The 23,000-nt window shown below is 42.8% G+C and overlaps 1 protein-coding gene across 1 annotated transcript in view; it reads left to right on the top strand.

Annotated features, from left to right (window-relative positions):
* Positions 1-23,000, top strand: part of CalpA (calpain A) — a 60,745-nt gene that overhangs the window by 11,564 nt on the left and 26,181 nt on the right. The window contains exons 4-7 of the mRNA XM_028313156.1: positions 6,337-6,405; positions 10,860-10,994; positions 11,745-11,913; positions 22,200-22,381. Of these exons, the coding sequence (XP_028168957.1) occupies positions 6,337-6,405; positions 10,860-10,994; positions 11,745-11,913; positions 22,200-22,381 (555 nt within the window). The remainder of the gene's footprint in view (positions 1-6,336; positions 6,406-10,859; positions 10,995-11,744; positions 11,914-22,199; positions 22,382-23,000) is intronic.

The raw sequence follows: 23,000 nt of genomic DNA, 5'->3' as shown, positions 1-23,000 counted from the left end.
TATAAAATTCGATTTGTATGAAAATTAAAATAATTAAATTTAAGATATCAATTTTNGGGGCCGTCCATATATTACGTCATTCTAAATTAGGGGGGGGGGGTTGGTCTGCGGATGACGGTAAATGATAGATAGGGGGGGGGGTGTTTCGAAATTGACGTCATTCTTATTTATTTATTTATAGTTAATTGTTCACGTACAAAAAGATTATTTCTAAAAAGAAATTTCTTCCAGCACACCTAGTAAGTGAGACTGCAAATGTGAGAGGCGGCTAAGGCCCGGTTTTTTGATTCGTAGTTAAAATAACAAATTGTTAAAGGACAATGTTCGTTCTCCATACATTGTTCGCCTAAAGAACCAACAATTTTGACATAGGGTCATTTCGCCTGTTCGCGTCCATCGCCCAATTCGCGTCCATTTTGCCGATCTCCTTTTAAAAATCCTCGAAAATAAGTCAACTAACACACCAATCAAACGAAAAGTCATTACCGCTAATACGTCAATGTATAAGAGGCACGCACACATAGACAAAAGTCCTGTGCGTCCAACCATTCCTGTTTAANGAGGAACTCGCTCATGGGGTGCAGTATCGAGGTCAGTCGAGACATTTACTCATAAGTCACCGCTTATTCCCAACGAGTCACACCCAAAAATTCCCATTAAGTCACTGTAACACTGTTACTATAGTCTGGTCTGTGAGCACGTAGAATTATCGAGCAGTGAGAGGTGCAGTATCGAGGTCAGTCAAGACATTTACTCATAAGTCACATCATCATTTCAGCCACAAGACGTCCACTGCTGAACATAGGCCTCCCCCAATGATTTCCATGTTGCCCGGTTGGTAGCCGCCTGCGTCCAGCGCCTTCCTGCTACCTTTATAATGTCGTCGGTCCACCTTGTGAGTGGCCATCCTACGCCGCGTTTTCCGGTACGCGGCCTTCACTCCAGAACCTTGCTGCCCCATCGGCCGTCAGTTCTGCGTACTATGTGCCCTGCCCATTGCCACTTCAGCTTGCTAATCCGTCGGGCTATGTCAGCGACTTTAGTTCGTTTACGGATCTTCTCATTTCTGATTCGATCTCGTAAAGATTGGAAGACTTGCTTGGATTATTAAATGTGTTAAAGCCTGGTCCGTGAACACGTAGAATTTTGTCCAATGACCCCAAGCCCCAAGCTACCCATCCTTATCGTTCGCGCGTAATTATATTGCTGTCGCGACTGTGCGACGGGCGCCGGCAGTGAGTGTGCGAGCGCGACAGCAACATAATTACGCGCGAGCGATAAGGATGGGTAGCTTGGGGTCATTGGACAAAATTCTACATGCTCACAGGCCAGGCTTTAGTTAGCAGATTGATTAAACACCGAGCATAGCCCTCTCCATAGCACGCTGTGCAACTTTGAGCTTCCTTGCTTGGATTATTAAATGTGTTATAATATATTTTGTATTTTGTCAACAGCCTGACCCCAACGTGCTCGAAGCTGNGCAAAAATTATGGAACTTGATAGGTTTTAGACCATGCCACGTACCAAAACGTCCGGAAGTTGTAATAGTATTATAGAATAAACGTTAAAAGACTTATTTATTTAATTTTTCAATGCTTAAGTGTCCATTAGAACGAAAGGGTGCTTAATGTATTAAAAAAAATTGAAAATAATTATGATGGGTTAATGTTTTTTGGCGGTTTTTTAGGCGGTTTCTGACAATGTCCTTTGAATTATAAATTCGAACGGATCGACAAGCACCAAACTGTGCTGTTATTTATCTCAAGTTTTCCATTTTCAAAGATTTTGTCTTGTTGGACAGTAACAAATGTAAATACATGAGGCTGAAAGTAAATGTACATCTATACTTATAATATTATAAAGCTGAAGAGTTTGTTTGTATGTTTACTTGAACGCGCTAATCTCAGGAACTACTGGTCCGATTTGAAAAATTCTTTCAGTGTTAGAAAGCTCATTTATCGAGGAAGGCTTTGGCTATATACCATCACGCTACGAGTAATAGGAGCAGAGCAACAATGAAAAATGTTGTGAACATGAGTTTTCACGCATACGAAGTCGCAGGCACAGCTAGTAATTGATATAATTTAATTCCTATAATTATTATGTTTAATCCTGGAAAAGGATGCGACCTGATAAATAATAATATCGCTCATTTATATCAGAATGTCACCCCACAATAATTGTCCTTGTTGTAAAATAATTATTACATTATTATTGTGTTTGTACAACCCACTTCAAAAAGGAGGTTCTCTATTTAATTTTCCTACCTATGGTGTTTTTACTACCTCAGAAATCCGTAGTTTGAAAAGCGTTTTATTTTTAGGGTTCCGTAGTACCCTTATTTATAATATACTAGCTTTCCGCCCGCGGCTTCGCCCGCGTGGAATTTTGTCACAGAAAAACTTTATCGCGCGCGTCCCTGTTTCAAAAACCGGGATAAAAACTATCCTATGTTCTTTCCCGGGACTCAAACTATCTCTATGCCAAATTTCATCAAAATCGGTTGCGAGGTTTAAGCGGGAAAGCGTAACAGACAGACAGACAGACAGACAGACAGACAGACAGACAGAGTTACTTTCGCATTTATAATATTAGTTGGGATTTGAAGAAGGCTTTGGTAGCACCAACTGGCAACTAATATCGCATATAATTTGCAATCGCCAGAGACCCTAAACAAAATAACATTCATGGGAATTTTCATTCTTCATCAAACCGCTTCACAGAGCGAAGTAACTAATACATAGAAGAAAACGCCGAATCTAAGTAATTACTGAATTACAGAGTTGAACGGATAACACCACTGTAAAGTCCTGTCACTCACCAGTAGTGCCAAATGTTGAGCACAAAAACTGTACCCTTTTAAACCCGAAACCGACTTTGTATCCACATTGGACTATCCCACCGCTGCAACTTTGAGTGAGTTTGCTCCGGCGTTTCTTCTCAGCACTTGCCATATGTTTGTCTCGAAGCGCTGGTAGGGCCCAAAAGATAAGGAGACATGTAAAGTGTCCCATAAGGGCTACCTTTTCTTTTTTTGTTATTTACTATATTTTGACGTTCATAAGTGCCACTTGTGGTCTAAATTGAATAAATATTTTTGATTTTGATTTTGAACTCCTGTGTAGCCAGGGTCTACAGCTTGACCGCCAATAAAACGCAACCAGTGAAGGTCAAGTTTGTCCCGGGGGAAAGTTTTAAACTGTAATTGGACCCGCAACGGCCCCGTCTTTGAATCGAGACTTGTAAGCAGTCTCCCAATTTCGATACACCTCAGAAAATGTATATTTATTTCATGGTCTCAAAACCTTTCCATATAATTTCAGCTAGGCGAGACCCGTCCATCGTCCTTCGGTCCGGCTACATACCAGGACTTCAAGGACATCCGCTCCCGATGCCTAGCTGAAGGCAGGCTGTTCGAAGACCCCGAGTTCCCTGCTATAGACCGCAGTCTCTACTACAAGGAGAGGCTGGATAGACCCATCACTTGGCTGAGACCTGGGGTAAGTGTGTTTTTAGCATAGAGATATAGAGAGATGCCAACTAATGTGCTGAGTTCGAAACTCAGTGTCGCATTACAAATTCACACACACAAAGTAATCAAAATATGTGCTCATTATCCACTGCGGTATCAGTACTCAACGTTCGAATAATCTTTAGTACTACGCAAGCAATGTAAACTGTTTACATTATGACGTCGCTGCTGTCATCATTGCTGTCACGAGCAATGTGTTCTGTTTTTGGGCATATTGCTGCGACACCGACCCCGCCCCCTTGTCACATCTCCCTTTAGTTTCTGTGGTTTTTAGTGACCACTCCTACTGAAATTCAAGTGAGGATATTTTTTAGAAAATTTGAATTTGTGAGGAAGTCGATTAAAGAATTGAAGTAGATTCAGGTTAGGATCAAAGATTTCATAATGCCAATAGAAACGGCGATATTCAAACAAATAAAGCTAAGCAGCATTGACACTGAGACAGTTCAATTACTGATCGTTCTTTAATGACTTGACACCACTAATATTAAATTCCAAGACACAACTTCTCGAAAAGTACATAATAATTTTGTCCTTGAATACCCAATTACTTTTTAAAAAAAATGTGTTTAGTACCTTTGAAATGAAATCAATAAACAATAAGTCAACTACACTGTCTTGGTGAAAAAGTGGCATCATACTTCATACAAAATCTAGGGGAGCGTCGAGTTTTGACATCATTTAAACATTGTCAATCGTACGACGGTGACAGACAACTAGCGTATGGGGCGTCGTGGCCTTCGTCACCGTGGGCCACGGCATATGCTGAGTGGGGTCCCGTTGCAGTGGGCATCGCTGTTGCGACAGGGTGACAATGCTCATTTCACTTTCTCTTCCATTATTATGTTTTATGTGTTACCTCTGTCTTTGTGTGATGTCCATAAAAATCAAAGTTTCTTGAGAAAGAAAGATCTCTTCAACATCAATTCAATAGACAGCTATAGAATTGATGTTGAAGACGGACACTGCTGAGGCAGTTCAATCTCGATTTTTATCGCACTTCATCACACAATGGCGCAAACTAAATGTAATGTCATCCTTGCAGGAAATAGCCGACAACCCTCAGTTATTCGTGGAGGGCTACAGCCGTTTCGATGTGCAACAGGGAGAGCTTGGCGACTGCTGGCTACTGGCCGCCGTCGCCAACCTTACGCTGCATAGAAAGTGAGTTCTTCCCAGACTACTACAGACATAGGCGTCTCTCTCTCTCTCTCTCTCTCTCGTCATCTTAGAGCGGGAGATCCTACCAAAAACTGCTCCCCTACAGTCGCTTCGATGTGCAACAGGGAGAGCTTGGCGACTGCTGGCTACTGGCCGCCGTCGCCAACCTCACGCTGCATAGAGAGTTCTTCCCAGACTACTACAGACATAGGCGTTTATCTTTCTCTTTCTCTCTCTCTCTCTCTCGTCATCTTAGAGCGGGAGATCCTACCAAAAACTGCTCCCCTACAGTCGCTTCGATGTGCAACAGGGAGAGCTTGGCGACTGCTGGCTATTGGCCGCCGTCGCCAACCTCACGCTACATAGAAAGTGAGTTCTTCCCAGACTACTACAGACATAGGCGTCTCTCTCTCTCTCGTCATCTTAGAGCGGGAGATCCTACCAAAAACTGCTCCCCTACAGTCGCTTCGATGTGCAACAGGGAGAGCTTGGCGACTGCTGGCTATTGGCCGCCGTCGCCAACCTCACGCTACATAGAAAGTGAGTTCTTCCCAGACTACTACAGACATAGGCGTCTCTCTCTCTCTCGTCATCTTAGAGCGGGAGATCCTACCAAAAACTGCTCCCCTACAGTCGCTTCGATGTGCAACAGGGAGAGCTTGGCGACTGCTGGCTATTGGCCGCCGTCGCCAACCTCACGCTACATAGAAAGTGAGTTCTTCCCAGACTACTACAGACATAGGCGTCTCTCTCTCTCTCGTCATCTTAGAGCGGGAGATCCTACCAAAAACTGCTCCCCTACAGTCGCTTCGATGTGCAACAGGGAGAGCTTGGCGACTGCTGGCTATTGGCCGCCGTCGCCAACCTCACGCTACATAGAAAGTGAGTTCTTCCCAGACTACTACAGACATAGGCGTCTCTCTCTCTCTCGTCATCTTAGAGCGGGAGATCCTACCAAAAACTGCTCCCCTACAGTCGCTTCGATGTGCAACAGGGAGAGCTTGGCGACTGCTGGCTACTGGCCGCCGTCGCCAACCTCACGCTACATAGAAAGTGAGTTCTTCCCAGACTACTACAGACATAGGCGTCTCTCTCTCTCTCGTCATCTTAGAGCGGGAGGTCCTACCAAAAACTGCTCCCCTACAGTCGCTTCGATGAGCAACAGAGACAGCTGGGCGACTGCTGGCTGCTGGCCGCCGTCGCCAACCTTACACTGCATAGAAAGTGAGTTCTCCCCTACTACAGACATAGGCGTCTCTCTCTCTCTTTCTCTCTCTTTCTCTCTCTCTCTCTCTCTCTCTCTCTCTCTCTCTCTCTCGTCATCTAAGAGCGGGAGATCCTACCAAAACCAACAAGAAGGTTTTAGTTTATCAATCATAATAATCTTCTTGGCAAGATAAATCGTCAAACAACTTTGATCTGAATAATTTTGAACTTTACTGACGAACAGTTAAAGATTATTTTCTCTAACTCGAGATTATTCTGTAACATAGTTTCAAAAGGTAATAATGTGCTCGCGATTCGTTGAAGGAATCAATTTGAAAACTGACGAACCTTTTCATTCCGTGACTGTACAATGAGTATTGTATACCTACCAATAACCAATATCACATTTCATTAATTACCAAATCAATTATTTCCAGATTGTTCTTCCAAGTAGTGCCGGACGACCAAAGCTTCGATGAAGAATATGCCGGCGTTTTTCATTTCCGGTAAGATAAATTGTAAATCTTTTTTATTTAGATTCTTAAATCGATTCCTTTATTTCATATTTTTATTATATTCATTTTCTTAGGCTGAGTTGCACCACTTAACTTTGACGATAACCGGTGTTTTTTATATGGAGTTTGACAGATTTTTGACATTTGTTAAAGATGGTGCAACCCAGCCTTAGAATAAGTTTCTCTAGTTTTACAAAGTAGTTAAGCAAGAGCGTCTCATATAGGTCTTTTAATAGAATAAGTCCACGCCTAATTTCTACCCAAATTGAAGTGATTTAACCCTTTATACGACAGTGGGAATAAAGTCCAAATTATTTTTTTAAGACTAAGGTCCAAAAAATTCATTTGGAGTTTTTTGAGATACATACATACATAATACAAGTATTTTAGTACAGTAAGCATAGCTGGGCACCGTTAATCAAATAGTTAACTTCGTTAATCGTTAAACCGTTAATAAAAAAATTAACTTCGTTTAACGTTAAAACGTTACATTTAACAAGATTTAACGCAAGTTAACGTTAATCGTTAATCCGTTAACACATTATAATAAAACGAAAAAAATAATTGTATGCAAGGTTCAAATAATTTCGAAAGCTATTGTATCGCGCATGGAATTTATTCCTCTTTTTAGCCAGACAGTTTTGACAGTTCTAACTCCTTTCCAGACAGTTTTTTTAGTATAATTAGCTGCCAAAGCCACGATGTTCATAATCCACCAACATTCTAACCTATATTGGGAGCATAACATAACAAACAACAAAGCATAACAAACTTTCAGCTTTTACATATGACGGTCTGGCGTTTAGCAGCTCTTAGTCTATAGTATCTCAATCTCAGAGCCTTGGTTCAATTACAAAACAAATTTAGCACCAATGTGCTCTAAAAGACAAATCCAACAAACCCAAACTCGATAAGTTTCTACCGTTTCGTTTAGGAATTCCTATGGCCACCTCTTGACTCCATCATCAGGACCCTGGACATCATCTAGTACTAAAGTGATCGAAAAGACAAATCCAACGAACCCAAATTCGATGCGATTCCGCCGTTTCATTTAGGAGTTCCTATGGCCCCCTTCTGACTCCATCATTAGACCAGCTCAATGGTACCATAACATTGCATTTTCATTGTACTTATATAAGTTTATCAATTTGCAGCTCAATCGGTTGAGTAGAACTGGTCTTAAATTCAGTTGCAAGATTTGTGCCACGCATACTAACAAGTGAAGTCAATATAGGTACAATATTGTGTCCGGGCATGTAGTGATCAAACTTTAGGGGCGAAATCTAGGGACAATTTTATCGATAAAAATACTTCAAATTTGGGGTTTGACCCATTTATCGCAAAATTACAAGGATTTAAGTTTTTAATTTTTAGTTTTCACCTCTTCCTTCAAAAACAAGTGAAGAACTCAAATACTACGATGCACAGTGGTGCTACAGCTTTGGTGCTGTCGCAGGCAAATTGTATGATTCCGCATTTTACAAACGGCGTCGTCAATTTACAAACGCTTGCTGTTCTATGAAATGCCGAAGGCAAATTGGCAACTCGTTCAATTGATAAAATTTCGACTATGATTGTTGCAATAGGGTGACCATCATAAAACACATATTGGACAAATCAGACATAATTTCAGAAATCAGGTAGGTATCTATTCAAGTAAGACAAACCTAAAATACTGCTACTCCTAAAGTAATTAAATTTTTTCTGTAACAAAAACAACACTAGACTAATTTAAGCTATTGACGTACCTATAGGTAGGTACATAAAAATATGACATTAAATGAGTTTCGATAGTCAGTCCTTTAGATAAGTCTTACATTTTAATTATACCAAGAAGAAGTCTAGAAGACATTAACACAATATTTTTATACCAATATATTCCGCAGCAGTCCTCCGAGCACCAGATTCCATTGTCACCTTAGCGTGTTTTACGTGCCGGATAACCTCAAAAACTATTTTATTTTTCCATAGCTTTTTCACTGCTCTTATTTGTGAATCGTAAAATTTTCTTAATTCACTAAGTATAATAAATGTCTTTTTTTTGTGAAAAGTCCTTTGAATACGTAGAATTTGCACTGTTTTCTGTATCACAACACCACTATCCGACGCCATTTTTCTTGTTTTGATTAGCAGCGCCTCGCGTGGTGAGAAAAAGAACTAAATACTTCAATTTGCCGCGGCATTTTGTAAACAGCGATTGAATTGGCTGTCAAGTGTTTTGGCATATTATAAAGTGCCAAGGCAATTTACATTCTGCCTTCGGCATTTCATAGAACAGCGAGCGTTTGTGAATTGACGACGCCGTTTGTAAAATGCGGAATCATACAATTTGCCTGCGACAGTGCCATAGTAATAAATGCCAAGGCGGACGTATTCTATCAGAATACAGCACTTTTATTTTTTGGCCGGCACTTTTGATTTTGGACCAAAATGGATGATGTCCTTTATTAATGTACGTCTATTAGTTTCGACATTATTGTTGAACAAATATACCCCTTCCCAGCGGTTCCATAGCGCTGTTAACATGCGAAAATGGACTGCATTGATGCATAGAAAGAATCACACAACCTATTCCGACTATATACTAGCCGCGCTATGAAACCGCTGGGAAGGGGTATCTTTGTTCAACAATTACGTCGAAACTAATAGACGTATGCCCGTTTTCACCATCAATCCCTAATTTTAAAGCGACCTTTATGAAATATTAGGTAATACCTAACAGGAATTTCGTTTTCACCAACACATAAGGGACATCTTAGGCCTTATGGGAGCACTTTAAAACAGGGGCCCGATTTTCGGCCGCCTAAGTGTTAGGTGACAGTTATATTGTCAATCACGCCTATTCGGCAGAATGGAAACTGAATGAAATGATTTTTTTGAAGCTTTTTAAGCAATTGAGACAGTGGAAACACTTTTTCACTCAAGTTTATTCAGGCGGCTACATATAAAAATATTATAGAGTGAGACAGGATTACATACGGTATAGATAGTAGGTATTGGTCACTCATAACTTATCTCATAACCAAGCTATATTTCTGGCTTCGTTTGTAGTCCTAGGGACTACAAACTAAGCCCTAACAATACCTTATAATTAGATACAATAAAGATTTGATAGGAAGGAGGGCTGCACTAAGGCTTTCTTGGCCTCAGTCGGGGTAAATGAAACACAACGCGGACGGTTGATATCTGGTTTATTACTGTTATGCTATTGCTATATACAAGATTTACACAATTCAATGTGTCCATTCCAATGTGCCGTCGGTGTAGAGTGCCTACGGTGCACGTTGAGGGTTCATGGGCCAGTCGGCTAGCACGTAGGTCGCGGTCGATGCTAACGTGCTCGTACTGTTAACATGGGCATATAAATGGTGTGGTTAAGTCAGAAAATTGATATCGTCATATAAATTTTTAAAATTTTCATACAAAATAAATTTTATAAAATTCGATTTGTATGAAAATTAAAATAATTAAATTTAAGATATCAATTTTATGACTTCACCATACCATTTATATGCCCATGTTAACATGGGCTAGTGTCGGCTCATATACCAATTTACCTAACACCCTGTAGATCGTTTCATCCACGAAGACGCGCCCCACCATTCTTCCGCTAATGTTTGAGTGTTATCGGTCGGCACACGCTAAATTATCCATGAGTGCACACACTACAATAATGACGCTCAGGAGGACAACAGCGCTCTACCAATATGAAATGTCCCTACACACCTTCCTTATTTAGTCTACTTAACCGTCCAGTGACACTGAAAAAATATTCGTAAAGAATAAAAGTTGGTTCACGCGTTGCCGAATATAGTTGCTAAACTTAAATACTAATAAATAATTAAATTACCTTCTTTCAGATTGTTCTTCCAAGTGGTGCCGGACGACCAAAGCTTCGATGAAGAATATGCCGGCGTTTTTCATTTCCGGTAAGAAGAAAATATCTTTTTTAATTATATTCAAATAGTTTTCACCAATTAATGCTGGTCGTAAATCTCCAAAGGCCATTTATAGCGCTGTGTAAAGTGTCCCAAGGATAATGTATTTATTTTAAATAAAATGTCACTTGCCCGCGCGTTAAACATTGCACTCCCATTTCACCCCCATAGTTATGGAAAACCTTTTCTTAGCAGATGCCTGTCATAAGAACCATGTACTATCGGCTACAGTTCCAGCTACCCATTTCCGGTCATGTCGTCTCGTTCTATCGCAAGGAATCGCCATTTGACGAGAGCGAGAGAAAAAACGGAAATGGGTAGCTGGAACTGTGCCGATAGTAAGTGCGTACAAAATGCAGTGCAATCTGTTCGGTAGTTTAAAATAGATCAGTCAGTTCAAGTAACTGTTGACTTTATACAAGTGGTTTTTTACATATCTTTAGACAATTTCACACAGCGCCATCTAGCCCCAAAGTAAGATTTATTCAACTAATTCTTTCTTTCCAGTTTCTGGCAGTATGGCCGCTGGGTGGACGTGGTGATCGACGACCGCCTGCCCACGTACAGAGGCAAACTGGTGTTCCTGCACTCCTCGGAAACCAATGAGTTCTGGAGCGCTCTGCTGGAAAAGGCTTATGCTAAGTAAGTTTCATCATCATCATCATCATCTCAGCCATAGGACGTCCACTGCTGAACATAGGCCTCCCCCAATGCTTTCCATGTTGCCCGGTTGGTAGCGGCCTGCGTCCAGCGCCTATAAGTAAGTTTACCACTATAAAACTTAAAATTAACATTGATTTTCGACCTTATGATAATTTGAACTTTAATCATTTACAGTTCAACCTTTATAGATCTCAAATATTGCCACCATAATTGGAACCTTAATTATTGACTTATTGTAACTTCAAAAAACATTGAAAATATTTAACATTATTGTGCCCTATGAAGTGTTAACGACTTTGTAAGAGAAAGGTCATGGTAGACATTAGTTCTCTAGTGAATAGTTAATATCATTAAGGAGTGAGTGCTGACTTCTAAAAAAACACATTCGAAATTAATTGTGTTGATGACACATTAACGGGACAGGGACATCATACTTAATCCTCATTACCATTTTAATTATATGGAAGAGAGCTCATAAAAGGTACCTACATCAATTGATTGATGTTACCTTTAGTATTTTTTTTGTGTTACCATATGTCGTTTCTTTTTTACCCCACATTTGGCAACCCTTAAAGGTGTTCTTCTTCTTAGTCTTGGTTGCGCTGACGAGGTACACGGTGGGGTGTTAGACGTCATCTCTGAGGGTAGCTCTCTTGGCGATGTGCTTCCATTTCTGACGGTTAAAGGTGTTACCATACCAAAAATTACCCTTAATTTCTCCTTCCCCAGGCTCCACGGGTCCTACGAGGCCCTCAAAGGAGGGTCCACATGTGAAGCGATGGAAGACTTCACCGGCGGCGTCACTGAAATGTACGATATGCAGGAGTTACCGCCCAACTTCTACACCATACTGCTCAAGGCCTATGAGAGGAACTCGCTCATGGGATGCAGTATCGAGGTCAGTCGAGACATTTACTCATAAGTCACCGCTTATTCCCAACGAGTTACACCCAAAAATTCCCATTAAGTCACTGTAACACTGTTACTATAGTCTGGTCTGTGAGCACGTAGAATTTTGTCTAATGACCCCAAGCTATCCATCCTTATCGCTCGCGCGTAATTATGTTGCTGTCGCGCTCGCACACTCACTGCGGGCGCCCGTCGCACAGTCGCGACAGCAATATAATTACGCGCGAGCGATAAGGATGGGTAGCTTGGGGTCATTAGACAAAATTCTACGTGCTCACAGGCCGGGCTTTAGTTAGCATATTGATGTATGACAGCTACAAACACCTCACATCTTGTCTCCTCTCCGCTCGTCTTCTCTTCGCTTTAGTGGAAACCCGGCCTTACTCATAGTTACTAAAGTCCGGTCGCCGAGTAGATAGAATTTCGTCCAATGACCCCAAGCTACCCATCCTTATCGCTCGCGCGTAGTTATATTGCTCGGGGACAGGACTTTAGACAACAAGACAGACATTTGCGAGGTGTTTCTATATGCGTGGACTTTACCTGCCTAGCTCGCACTTATTACGTGTCATGTAAGCTATAAATTACTGTATTGAATTGAAAAAGAGGCTGACAAAGGTGACTGAGTTTCTTCCGCCACTTCTTCTCAGCACCAGCCCATGTTGTCCCGAAGTGGTGGTAGGGCAAGCTATATTTGGGACGTGTATAAGTGCCCTGGAAAGGACCTATGTACTGAATAAACTATTTCATTAATTCATATAAAGGCGTTTATTGTGGGATTTGAGGATACCACAATAAATTAGCCAAGGTTGAATTGCTTCCTTCAAATCAAATCAAATCAAATCAAATACGTTTATTTGTGGAACATAGGTAAATAACATATTACAGGTGTTAAAAATTAAGTCGGTATCACTATGTTTGGCCCAAGGTCGGCGTACAAATTTACATAACATCATTGAGTCGTATTAGGTTAGTAGAAATTAAATAAAATAAAAAGTAAGTTAGTAATGTCCAATCAGTAACAATTTCATAAACATTTAAACATAAAAAAGGTCAAGAATCTTACAATTTGTCAGTTAAAAACTCTGTCAATGTATAGTAGGCTTTGCTTAATAATAAGGATAGCAGCTGCTTGCGAAATATCTGAACGGGGGCTTTGCTTAATAATAAGGATAGCAGCTGCTTGCGAAATATCTGAACGGGTGCTGCGCAAGGTCCAGTTATCAATCATCTCGGTTTTCTACATATTATACTTAGAGCGGAGAACTTTCATACCGCGATGCAGGATTGTAGGCGCCATGTGCCATAGTAAGGTAGGTCAGCGCCATCTGTTGAGTGATGACTATAGTGGCGTGTTGATAGATGTCGCCACAGTGTAATATCATAAAGACTTCACCGGCGGCGTCACCGAAATGTACGATATGCAGGAGTTACCGCCCAACTTCTACACCATACTGCTCAAGGCGTATGAGAGGAACTCGCTCATGGGGTGCAGTATCGAGGTTAGTCAAGTCAAGTCAAAGTCAAAATTTCTTTATTTGTTTAGACTAATAAATAGTTCTTACAAATCGTCATTTTGCTCTTAAGGAGCCTCTACATGTCTCATAATCTTTTTACCCTACCAGCGCTTCGAGACCAACATTTGGCAAGTGCTGAGAAGAAGCGCCGCAACAAACTCAGTCGAGACATTTACTCATAAGTCACCGCTTATTCCCAACGAGTCACACCCAAAAATTCCCAGTCACTGTAACACTGTTACTATAGTNTTAGTATTTGAGCTATTCTACAAAACGAATGTAAATTTATTAGTCTACGTCTATTAGTTTCGACGTAATTGTTGAACAAAGATACCCCTTCCCAGCGGTTTCCATAGTAATCGGAATAGGTTGTGTGATTCTTTCAGGCAGTGCATTTTCGCATGTCGCGTGCGCTATGGAAACCGCTGGGAAGGGGTATCTTTGTTCAACAATTACGTCGAAACTAATAGACGTATGCCCGTTTTCACCATCAATCCCTAATTTTAAAGCGACCCTTATGAAATATTAGGTAATACCTAACAGGAATTTCGTTTTCACCAACACATAAGGGACACCTTAGGCCTTATGGGATCACTTTAAAACAGGGGCCCGATTTTCGGCCGCCTAAGTGTTAGGTGACAGTTATATTGTCAATCACGCCTATTCGGCAAAATGGAAACTGAATTAAATGATTTTTTTGGAGCTTTTTATGCAATTGAGACAGTGGAAACACTTTTTCACTCAAGTTTATTCAGGCGGCCACATAATAATATTATAGAGTGAGACAGGATTACATACGGTATAGCTATTAGGTATTGGTCACTCATAACTTTATCTCATAACCAAGCTATATTTCTGGCTTCGTTTGTAGTCCCTAGAGCCCTAACAATACCTTATAATTAGATATAATAAAGATTTGATAGGAAGGAGGGCTGCACTAAGGCTTTCTTGGCCTCAGTGGGGGTAAATGAAACACAACGCGGACGGTTGATATCTGGTTTATTACTAAGTTTATTACTGTTATGCTATTGCTATATACAAGATTTACACAATTCAATGTGTTCAGTCCAATGTGCCGTCGGTGTAGAGTGCCTACGCCCTACGGTGCACGTTGAGGGTTCATGGGCCAGTCGGCTAGCACGTAGATCGCGGTCGATGCTGACGTGCTCTTACAGTATCCTTGTGGGCAAGTAAAATTATAACCAATTTATCTTTTTCCTTGAGGGAAAAATTTTGCTTCATTTCTTTTTTCCATTGTCGTTTTTATCGTTAAATCGCACAAAACTACACACAGAACTCAACAAAATATCTATCAAAATCAATGTACATTTTTATTTTTATTTAGCAGCAGACGCAGCAGTCATCTTGACATTTACTTTTTTTTAAGGCAAAGGAATAACATTATGCACCCAAACCACAGNGCTACGGGACGCGACATGACGCTACGGGACGCGACATGACGCTACGGGATGCTTTATAACGCTGCAAGATGCGACGCGACGCGACGTCTGTCCTACGCGACTACGTAGCACTACTCATACATTCGCGCGCGTTGCCTTGTTCGTCGTCTACCTAAGACACCTAGGTTAGACCCCCGTGGGCCTGGTCCGAGGCCACGCGTACTCCGTCACGCGCGTCAAGTACGTGGACATCGAGACGCCCGGCCGCGCCGGCAAGATCCCGCTGCTCCGCCTGCGCAACCCGTGNTATTACTGTTATGCTATTGCTATATACAAGATTTACACAATTCAATGTGTCCATTCCAATATGCCGTCGGTGTAGAGTGCCTACGGTGCACGTTGAGGGTTCATGGGCCAGTCGGCTAGCACGTAGGTCGCGGTCGATGCTAACGTGCTCGTACAGTATCCTTGTGGGCAAGTAAACCAATTTATCTTTTTCCTTGAGGGAAAAATATAATATAATATTCATTTCTTTTTTCCATTGTCGTTTTTATCGTTAAATCGCACAAAACTACACACAGAACTCAACAAAATATCTATCAAAATCAATATGTACACATTGTACATTTTTATCTTCATATAATGTGGTGCAGCAGTCATCTTGACATTTACTTTTTTTAAGGCAAAGGAATTACATTATGCACCCAAACCACAGATTACATAATAGCCCAAATATCTTTTTTGTCTTTAATAATAACTCAAAAATACAAAAAGACATCAGTTTTGGTCAACTATTTCTTAATTTTACTTTTATTTCATTTGTTTCTGTGAAATACGTAAGATATTCCCAATAAAATATTTTATCGGAAATTACCGGTTATTCAAACGTCACTAGGCGCACGAAGAAACGCCACCTAACAAAAGAGTCCCTACTTAGGTTTACTATAGCATGGTGAAAACGAACTTAGGTTAGTGGGCAGTTTAGGCGATCGTTTAAACAAAGTGATGTTTAGTTAGCAAACGCTTAACGGATTGATGGTGAAAACGGGCAGTAGACTAATAAATTTACATTCGTTTTGTAGAATACTTGTCAGAAACGCGTTTTTCTAGTGTTTTTCAGCGTGCATGCTGTATCTTTTTGGTAAATGGTAGGTACTGGATTAACGATTAACGGACTTCGGATAATTTAACGGAAGTTAACGAGTCCGTTAACATTTTTTAAAATTAACTTAAAAGTTAATCCGTTAATAGAAATGTTAACTTCGTTAATTAACGATTAACGGATTAACGAGTTAATGCCCAGCTATGACAGTAAGTACAAGTCGGTAGAGTGGCATGCCCCTGTCCTCTAAACTAGGATAGATCCTGTATCTTAGAGAACAGTGATTCCTCTGGAGACATTGTAATTACTTAAATTTAATTGTACATGTGGCTTTTATGTTATGCTTGCTGCTCACTATGTATGTGTGTGTGTGTGTGTGTGTGTGGATGTGTGTGTGTCTCTCTCTCTCTGTGTGTGTGTGTGTGTGTGTATGTCTGAGTCTAAGTGGAAGTGGGTTTTGGAATGTGTTAATAAGATATACCCGTTAAAGGCTTCATTCTTCCTTTCCAGTTTCTGGCAGTATGGCCGCTGGGTGGACGTGGTGATCGACGACCGCCTGCCCACGTACAGAGGCAAACTGGTGTTCCTGCACTCCTCGGAAACCAATGAGTTCTGGAGCGCTCTGCTGGAGAAGGCTTATGCTAAGTAAGTTTCATCATCATCATCATCACCTCAGCCATAGGACGTCCACTGCTGAACATAGGCCTCCTCTAATGCTTTCCATGTTGCCCGGTTGGTAGCGGCCTGCGTCCAGCGCCTATAAGTAATAGTCCAGTCAATAAAGCATTATAGATGGAAAACTGTAGAACACAATTTCTGACTTCAGGACTTTATTTAGACTAGTTAGGAGGTGAACATAGCAAAAGTCCCCGTCCTTAGCCCTTGAGCCGGCGGGGAGAGGGGGGTTTAAAGGTGCCACTTTTCGGTTTTTCGCTTAATCCTCGGAAACTATGCGTCCTAGTGACATGACTACTATGAACCAAAAAAAAACATATTCAATTTGCTACAGGTGAGATAGTCAACTTTTTTGATAAATTGTATAGTTTTCGCTATAATAAGACTCGACTATAAGTTTACCACTATCAAACTTAAAATTAACATTGATTTTCGACCTTATGATAATTTGAACTTTAATCATTTACAGTTCAACCTTGATAGATCTCAAATATTGCCACCATAATTGGAACCTTAATTATTGACTTATTGTAACTTCAAAAAACATTGAAAATATTTAACATTATTGTGCCCTATGAAGTGTTAACGATTTTGTAATAGAAAGGTCATGGTAGACATTAGTTCTCTAGTGAATAGTTAATATCATTAAGGAGTGAGTGCTGACTTCTAAAAAAACACATTCGAAATTAATTGTGTTGCTGACACATTAACGGGACAGGGACATCATACTTAATCCTCATTACCATTTAAATTATATGGAAGAGAGCTCATAAATAAAAGGTACCTACATCAATTGATTGATGTTACCTTTAGTATTTTTTTTGTGTTACCATATGTCGTTTCTTTTTTACTCCACATTTGGCAACCCTTAAAGGTGTTCTTCTTCTTAGTCTTGGTTGCGCTGACGAGGTACACGGTGGGGTGTTAGACGTCATCTCTGAGGGTAGCTCTCTTGGCGATGTGCTTCCATTTCTGACGGTTAAAGGTGTTACCATACCAAAAATTACCCTTAATTTCTCCTTCCCCAGGCTCCACGGGTCCTACGAGGCCCTCAAAGGAGGGTCCACATGTGAAGCGATGGAAGACTTCACCGGCGGCGTCACTGAAATGTACGATATGCAGGAGTTACCGCCCAACTTCTACACCATACTGCTCAAGGCCTATGAGAGGAACTCGCTCATGGGATGCAGTATCGAGGTCAGTCGAGACATTTACTCATAAGTCACCGCTTATTCCCAACGAGTTACACCCAAAAATTCCCATTAAGTCACTGTAACACTGTTACTATAGTCTGGTCTGTGAGCACGTAGAATTTTGTCTAATGACCCCAAGCTATCCATCCTTATCGCTCGCGCGTAATTATGTTGCTGTCGCGCTCGCACACTCACTGCGGGCGCCCGTCGCACAGTCGCGACAGCAATATAATTACGCGCGAGCGATAAGGATGGGTAGCTTGGGGTCATTAGACAAAATTCTACGTGCTCACAGGCCGGGCTTTAGTTAGCATATTGATGTATGACAGCTACAAACACCTCACATCTTGTCTCCTCTCCGCTCGTCTTCTCTTCGCTTTAGTGGAAACCCGGCCTTACTCATAGTTACTAAAGTCCGGTCGCCGAGTAGATAGAATTTCGTCCAATGACCCCAAGCTACCCATCCTTATCGCTCGCGCGTAGTTATATTGCTCGGGGACAGGACTTTAGACAACAAGACAGACATTTGCGAGGTGTTTCTATATGCGTGGACTTTACCTGCCTAGCTCGCACTTATTACGTGTCATGTAAGCTATAAATTACTGTATTGAATTGAAAAAGAGGCTGACAAAGGTGACTGAGTTTCTTCCGCCACTTCTTCTCAGCACCAGCCCATGTTGTCCCGAAGTGGTGGTAGGGCAAGCTATATTTGGGACGTGTATAAGTGCCCTGGAAAGGACCTATGTACTGAATAAACTATTTCATTAATTCATATAAAGGCGTTTATTGTGGGATTTGAGGATACCACAATAAATTAGCCAAGGTTGAATTGCTTCCTTCAAATCAAATCAAATCAAATCAAATACGTTTATTTGTGGAACATAGGTAAATAACATATTACAGGTGTTAAAAATTAAGTCGGTATCACTATGTTTGGCCCAAGGTCGGCGTACAAATTTACATAACATCATTGAGTCGTATTAGGTTAGTAGAAATTAAATAAAATAAAAAGTAAGTTAGTAATGTCCAATCAGTAACAATTTCATAAACATTTAAACATAAAAAAGGTCAAGAATCTTACAATTTGTCAGTTAAAAACTCTGTCAATGTATAGTAGGCTTTGCTTAATAATAAGGATAGCAGCTGCTTGCGAAATATCTGAACGGGGGCTTTGCTTAATAATAAGGATAGCAGCTGCTTGCGAAATATCTGAACGGGTGCTGCGCAAGGTCCAGTTATCAATCATCTCGGTTTTCTACATATTATACTTAGAGCGGAGAACTTTCATACCGCGATGCAGGATTGTAGGCGCCATGTGCCATAGTAAGGTAGGTCAGCGCCATCTGTTGAGTGATGACTATAGTGGCGTGTTGATAGATGTCGCCACAGTGTAATATCATAAAGACTTCACCGGCGGCGTCACCGAAATGTACGATATGCAGGAGTTACCGCCCAACTTCTACACCATACTGCTCAAGGCGTATGAGAGGAACTCGCTCATGGGGTGCAGTATCGAGGTCAGTCGAGACATTTACTCATAAGTCACATCATCATTTCAGCCACAGGACGTCCACTGCTGAACATAGGCCTCCCCCAATGATTTCCATGTTGCCCGGTTGGTAGCGGCCTGCGTCCAGCGCCTTCCTGTTACCTTTATTATGTCGTCGGTCCACCTTGTGGGTGCCGCGTTTTCCGGTACGCGTACTCAAATCCAGAACCTTGCTGCCCCATCGGCCGTCAGTTCTGCGTACTATGTGCCTGCCCATTGCCACTTCAGCTTGCTAATCCGTCGGGCTATGTCAGCGACTTTGGTTCGTTTACGGATCTCCTCATTTCTGATTCGATCTCGTAAAGAAACACCGAGCATAGCCCTCTCCATAGCACGCTGTGCAACTTTGAGCTTCCTTGCTTGGATTATTAAATGTGCTATAATATATTCTTAGAAATAACATCCGCCGTGAGCGTGACGTCATATCGTTCGATCCTGTGTTCGCCTTGTTAGAGTGAGAAGGCACGAGAAACCGACCGCCGGCGCACCGCCACACTTTAGCTCGAGCGCTTGGCTGTGACGGACGTTCTCTCGGTTCAGGGACTGATATTTGTGACCTAGATCATTATATATCTTTATTACGTTAATTTGATTTGTGGCATTATTGTTTCCGGTTATTTAATCAATCGATATTTGCTGGTGCCGCTCATTACTTTTAAAAAAGCACTCTCACCTGTGATCCTTAAGAATATTTTGTATGTTTGTCAACAGCCTGACCCCAACGTGCTCGAAGCGGNCATCCTTATCGCTGGCGCGTAATTATATTGCTCGGGGACCGGACTTTAGCCCACGTTATTGTCCCGCAGCAGTGGTAGGGTTAATATAATAATAATAAGGACTTCACCGGCGGCGTCACTGAAATGTACGATATGCAGGAGTTACCGCCCAACTTCTACACCATACTGCTCAAGGCGTATGAGAGGAACTCGCTCATGGGGTGCAGTATCGAGGTCAGTCGAGACATTTACTCATAAGTCACCGCTTATTCCCAACGAGTCACACCCAAAAATTCCCATTATGTCACTGTAACACTGTTACTATAGTCTGGTCTGTGAGCACGTAGAATTATCGAGCAGTGAGAGGTGCAGTATCGAGGTCAGTCAAGACATTTACTCATAAGTCACATCATCATTTCAGCCACAGGACGTCCACTGCTGAACATAGGCCTCCCCCAATGATTTCCATGTTGCCCGGTTGGTAGCGGCCTGCGTCCAGCGCCTTCCTGCTACCTTTATGATGTCGTCGGTCCACCTTGTGGGTGAACATCCCACGCTGCGTTTTCCGGTATGCGGCCTCCATTCCAGAACCTTGCTGCCCCATTGGCCGTCAGTTCTGCGTACTATGTGCCCTGCCCACTGCCACTTCAGCTTGCTAATCCGTCGGGCTATGTCGGCGACTTTAGTTCGTTTACGGATCTTCTCATTTCTGATTCGATCTCGTAAAGAAACACCGAGCATAGCCCTCTCCATAGCACGCTGTGCAACTTGCTTCCTTGCTTGGATTATTAAATGTGTTAAAGCCTGGTCCGTGAACACGTAGAATTTTGTCCAATGACCCCAAGCTACCCATCCTTATCGTTCGCGCGTAATTATATTGCTGTCGCGACTGTGCGACGGGCGGCCGCAGTGAGTGTGTGAGCGCGACAGCAACATAATTACGCGCGAACGATAAGGATGGGTAGCTTGGGGTCATTGGACAAAATTCTACATGCTCACAGGCCGGGCTTTAGTTAGCATATTGATGTATGACAGCTACAAACACCTCACACCTTGTCTCCTCTCCGCTCGTCTTCTCTTCGCTTTAGTGGAAACCCGGCCTTACTCATAGTTACTAAAGTCCGGTCGCCGAGTAGATAGAATTTCGTCCAATGACCCCAAGTTACCCATCCTTATCGCTGGCGCGTAGTTATATTGCTCGGGGACCGGACTTTAGCCCACGTTATTGTCCCGCAGCAGTGGTAGGGTTAATATAATAATAATAAGGACTTCACCGGCGGCGTCACCGAAATGTATGACAAGCTGGAGTTACCGCCTAACTTCTACACCATACTGCTCAAGGCGTATGAGAGGAACTCGCTCATGGGGTGCAGTATCGAGGTCAGTCGAGACATTTACTCATAAGTCACATCATCATTTCAGCCACAGGACGTCCACTGCTGAACATAGGCCTCCCCCAATGATTTCCATGTTGCCCGGTTGGTAGCGGCCTGCGTCCAGCGCCTTCCTGTTACCTTTATTATGTCGTCGGTCCACCTTGTGGGTGCCGCGTTTTCCGGTACGCGTACTCAAATCCAGAACCTTGCTGCCCCATCGGCCGTCAGTTCTGCGTACTATGTGCCTGCCCATTGCCACTTCAGCTTGCTAATCCGTCGGGCTATGTCAGCGACTTTGGTTCGTTTACGGATCTCCTCATTTCTGATTCGATCTCGTAAAGAAACACCGAGCATAGCCCTCTCCATAGCACGCTGTGCAACTTTGAGCTTCCTTGCTTGGATTATTAAATGTGCTATAATATATTCTTAGAAATAACATCCGCCGTGAGCGTGACGTCATATCGTTCGATCCTGTGTTCGCCTTGTTAGAGTGAGAAGGCACGAGAAACCGACCGCCGGCGCACCGCCACACTTTAGCTCGAGCGCTTGGCTGTGACGGACGTTCTCTCGGTTCAGGGACTGATATTTGTGACCTAGATCATTATATATCTTTATTACGTTAATTTGATTTGTGGCATTATTGTTTCCGGTTATTTAATCAATCGATATTTGCTGGTGCCGCTCATTACTTTTAAAAAAGCACTCTCACCTGTGATCCTTAAGAATATTTTGTATGTTTGTCAACAGCCTGACCCCAACGTGCTCGAAGCGGAGACCCCGGTGGGCCTGATCCGAGGCCACGCTTACTCCATCACGCGCGTCAAGTACGTGGACATCGAGACGCCCGGCCGCGCCGGCAAGATCCCGCTGCTCCGCCTGCGCAACCCGTGGGGCAACGAGGCCGAGTGGAACGGGCCCTGGAGCGACAAGTGAGTGCACAAGGGACGCTACAGGACGCGACGCGACGCTACGGGACGCGACATGAAGCGACGAGGCCGAGTGGAACGGGCCCTGGAGCGACAAGTGAGTGCACAAGGGACGCTACAGGACGCGACGCGACGCTACGGGACGCGACATGAAGCGACGAGGCCGAGTGGAACGGGCCCTGGAGCGACAAGTGAGTGCACAAGGGACGCTACAGGACGCGACGCGACGCTACGGGACGCGACATGAAGCGACGAGGCCGAGTGGAACGGGCCCTGGAGCGACAAGTGAGTGCACAAGGGACGCTACAGGACGCGACGCGACGCTACGGGACGCGACATGAAGCGACGAGGCCGAGTGGAACGGGCCCTGGAGCGACAAGTGAGTGCACAAGGGACGCTACAGGACGCGACGCGACGCTACGGGACGCGACATGAAGCGACGAGGCCGAGTGGAACGGGCCCTGGAGCGACAAGTGAGTGCACAAGGGACGCTACAGGACGCGACGCGACGCTACGGGACGCGACATGAAGCGACGAGGCCGAGTGGAACGGGCCCTGGAGCGACAAGTGAGTGAACAAGGGACGCTACAGGACGCGACGCGACGCTACGGGACGCGACATG

Source organism: Ostrinia furnacalis, unplaced genomic scaffold, assembly GCF_004193835.3.
Source record: "Ostrinia furnacalis isolate ACB-3 unplaced genomic scaffold, ASM419383v2 OfSCF4153, whole genome shotgun sequence".
In the NCBI taxonomy this organism is placed as follows: Eukaryota; Metazoa; Arthropoda; class Insecta; order Lepidoptera; family Crambidae; genus Ostrinia; species Ostrinia furnacalis.
The sequence above is the reverse complement of the archived record's forward strand: the minus strand, read 5'-3'. Positions and strand labels throughout refer to the sequence as shown.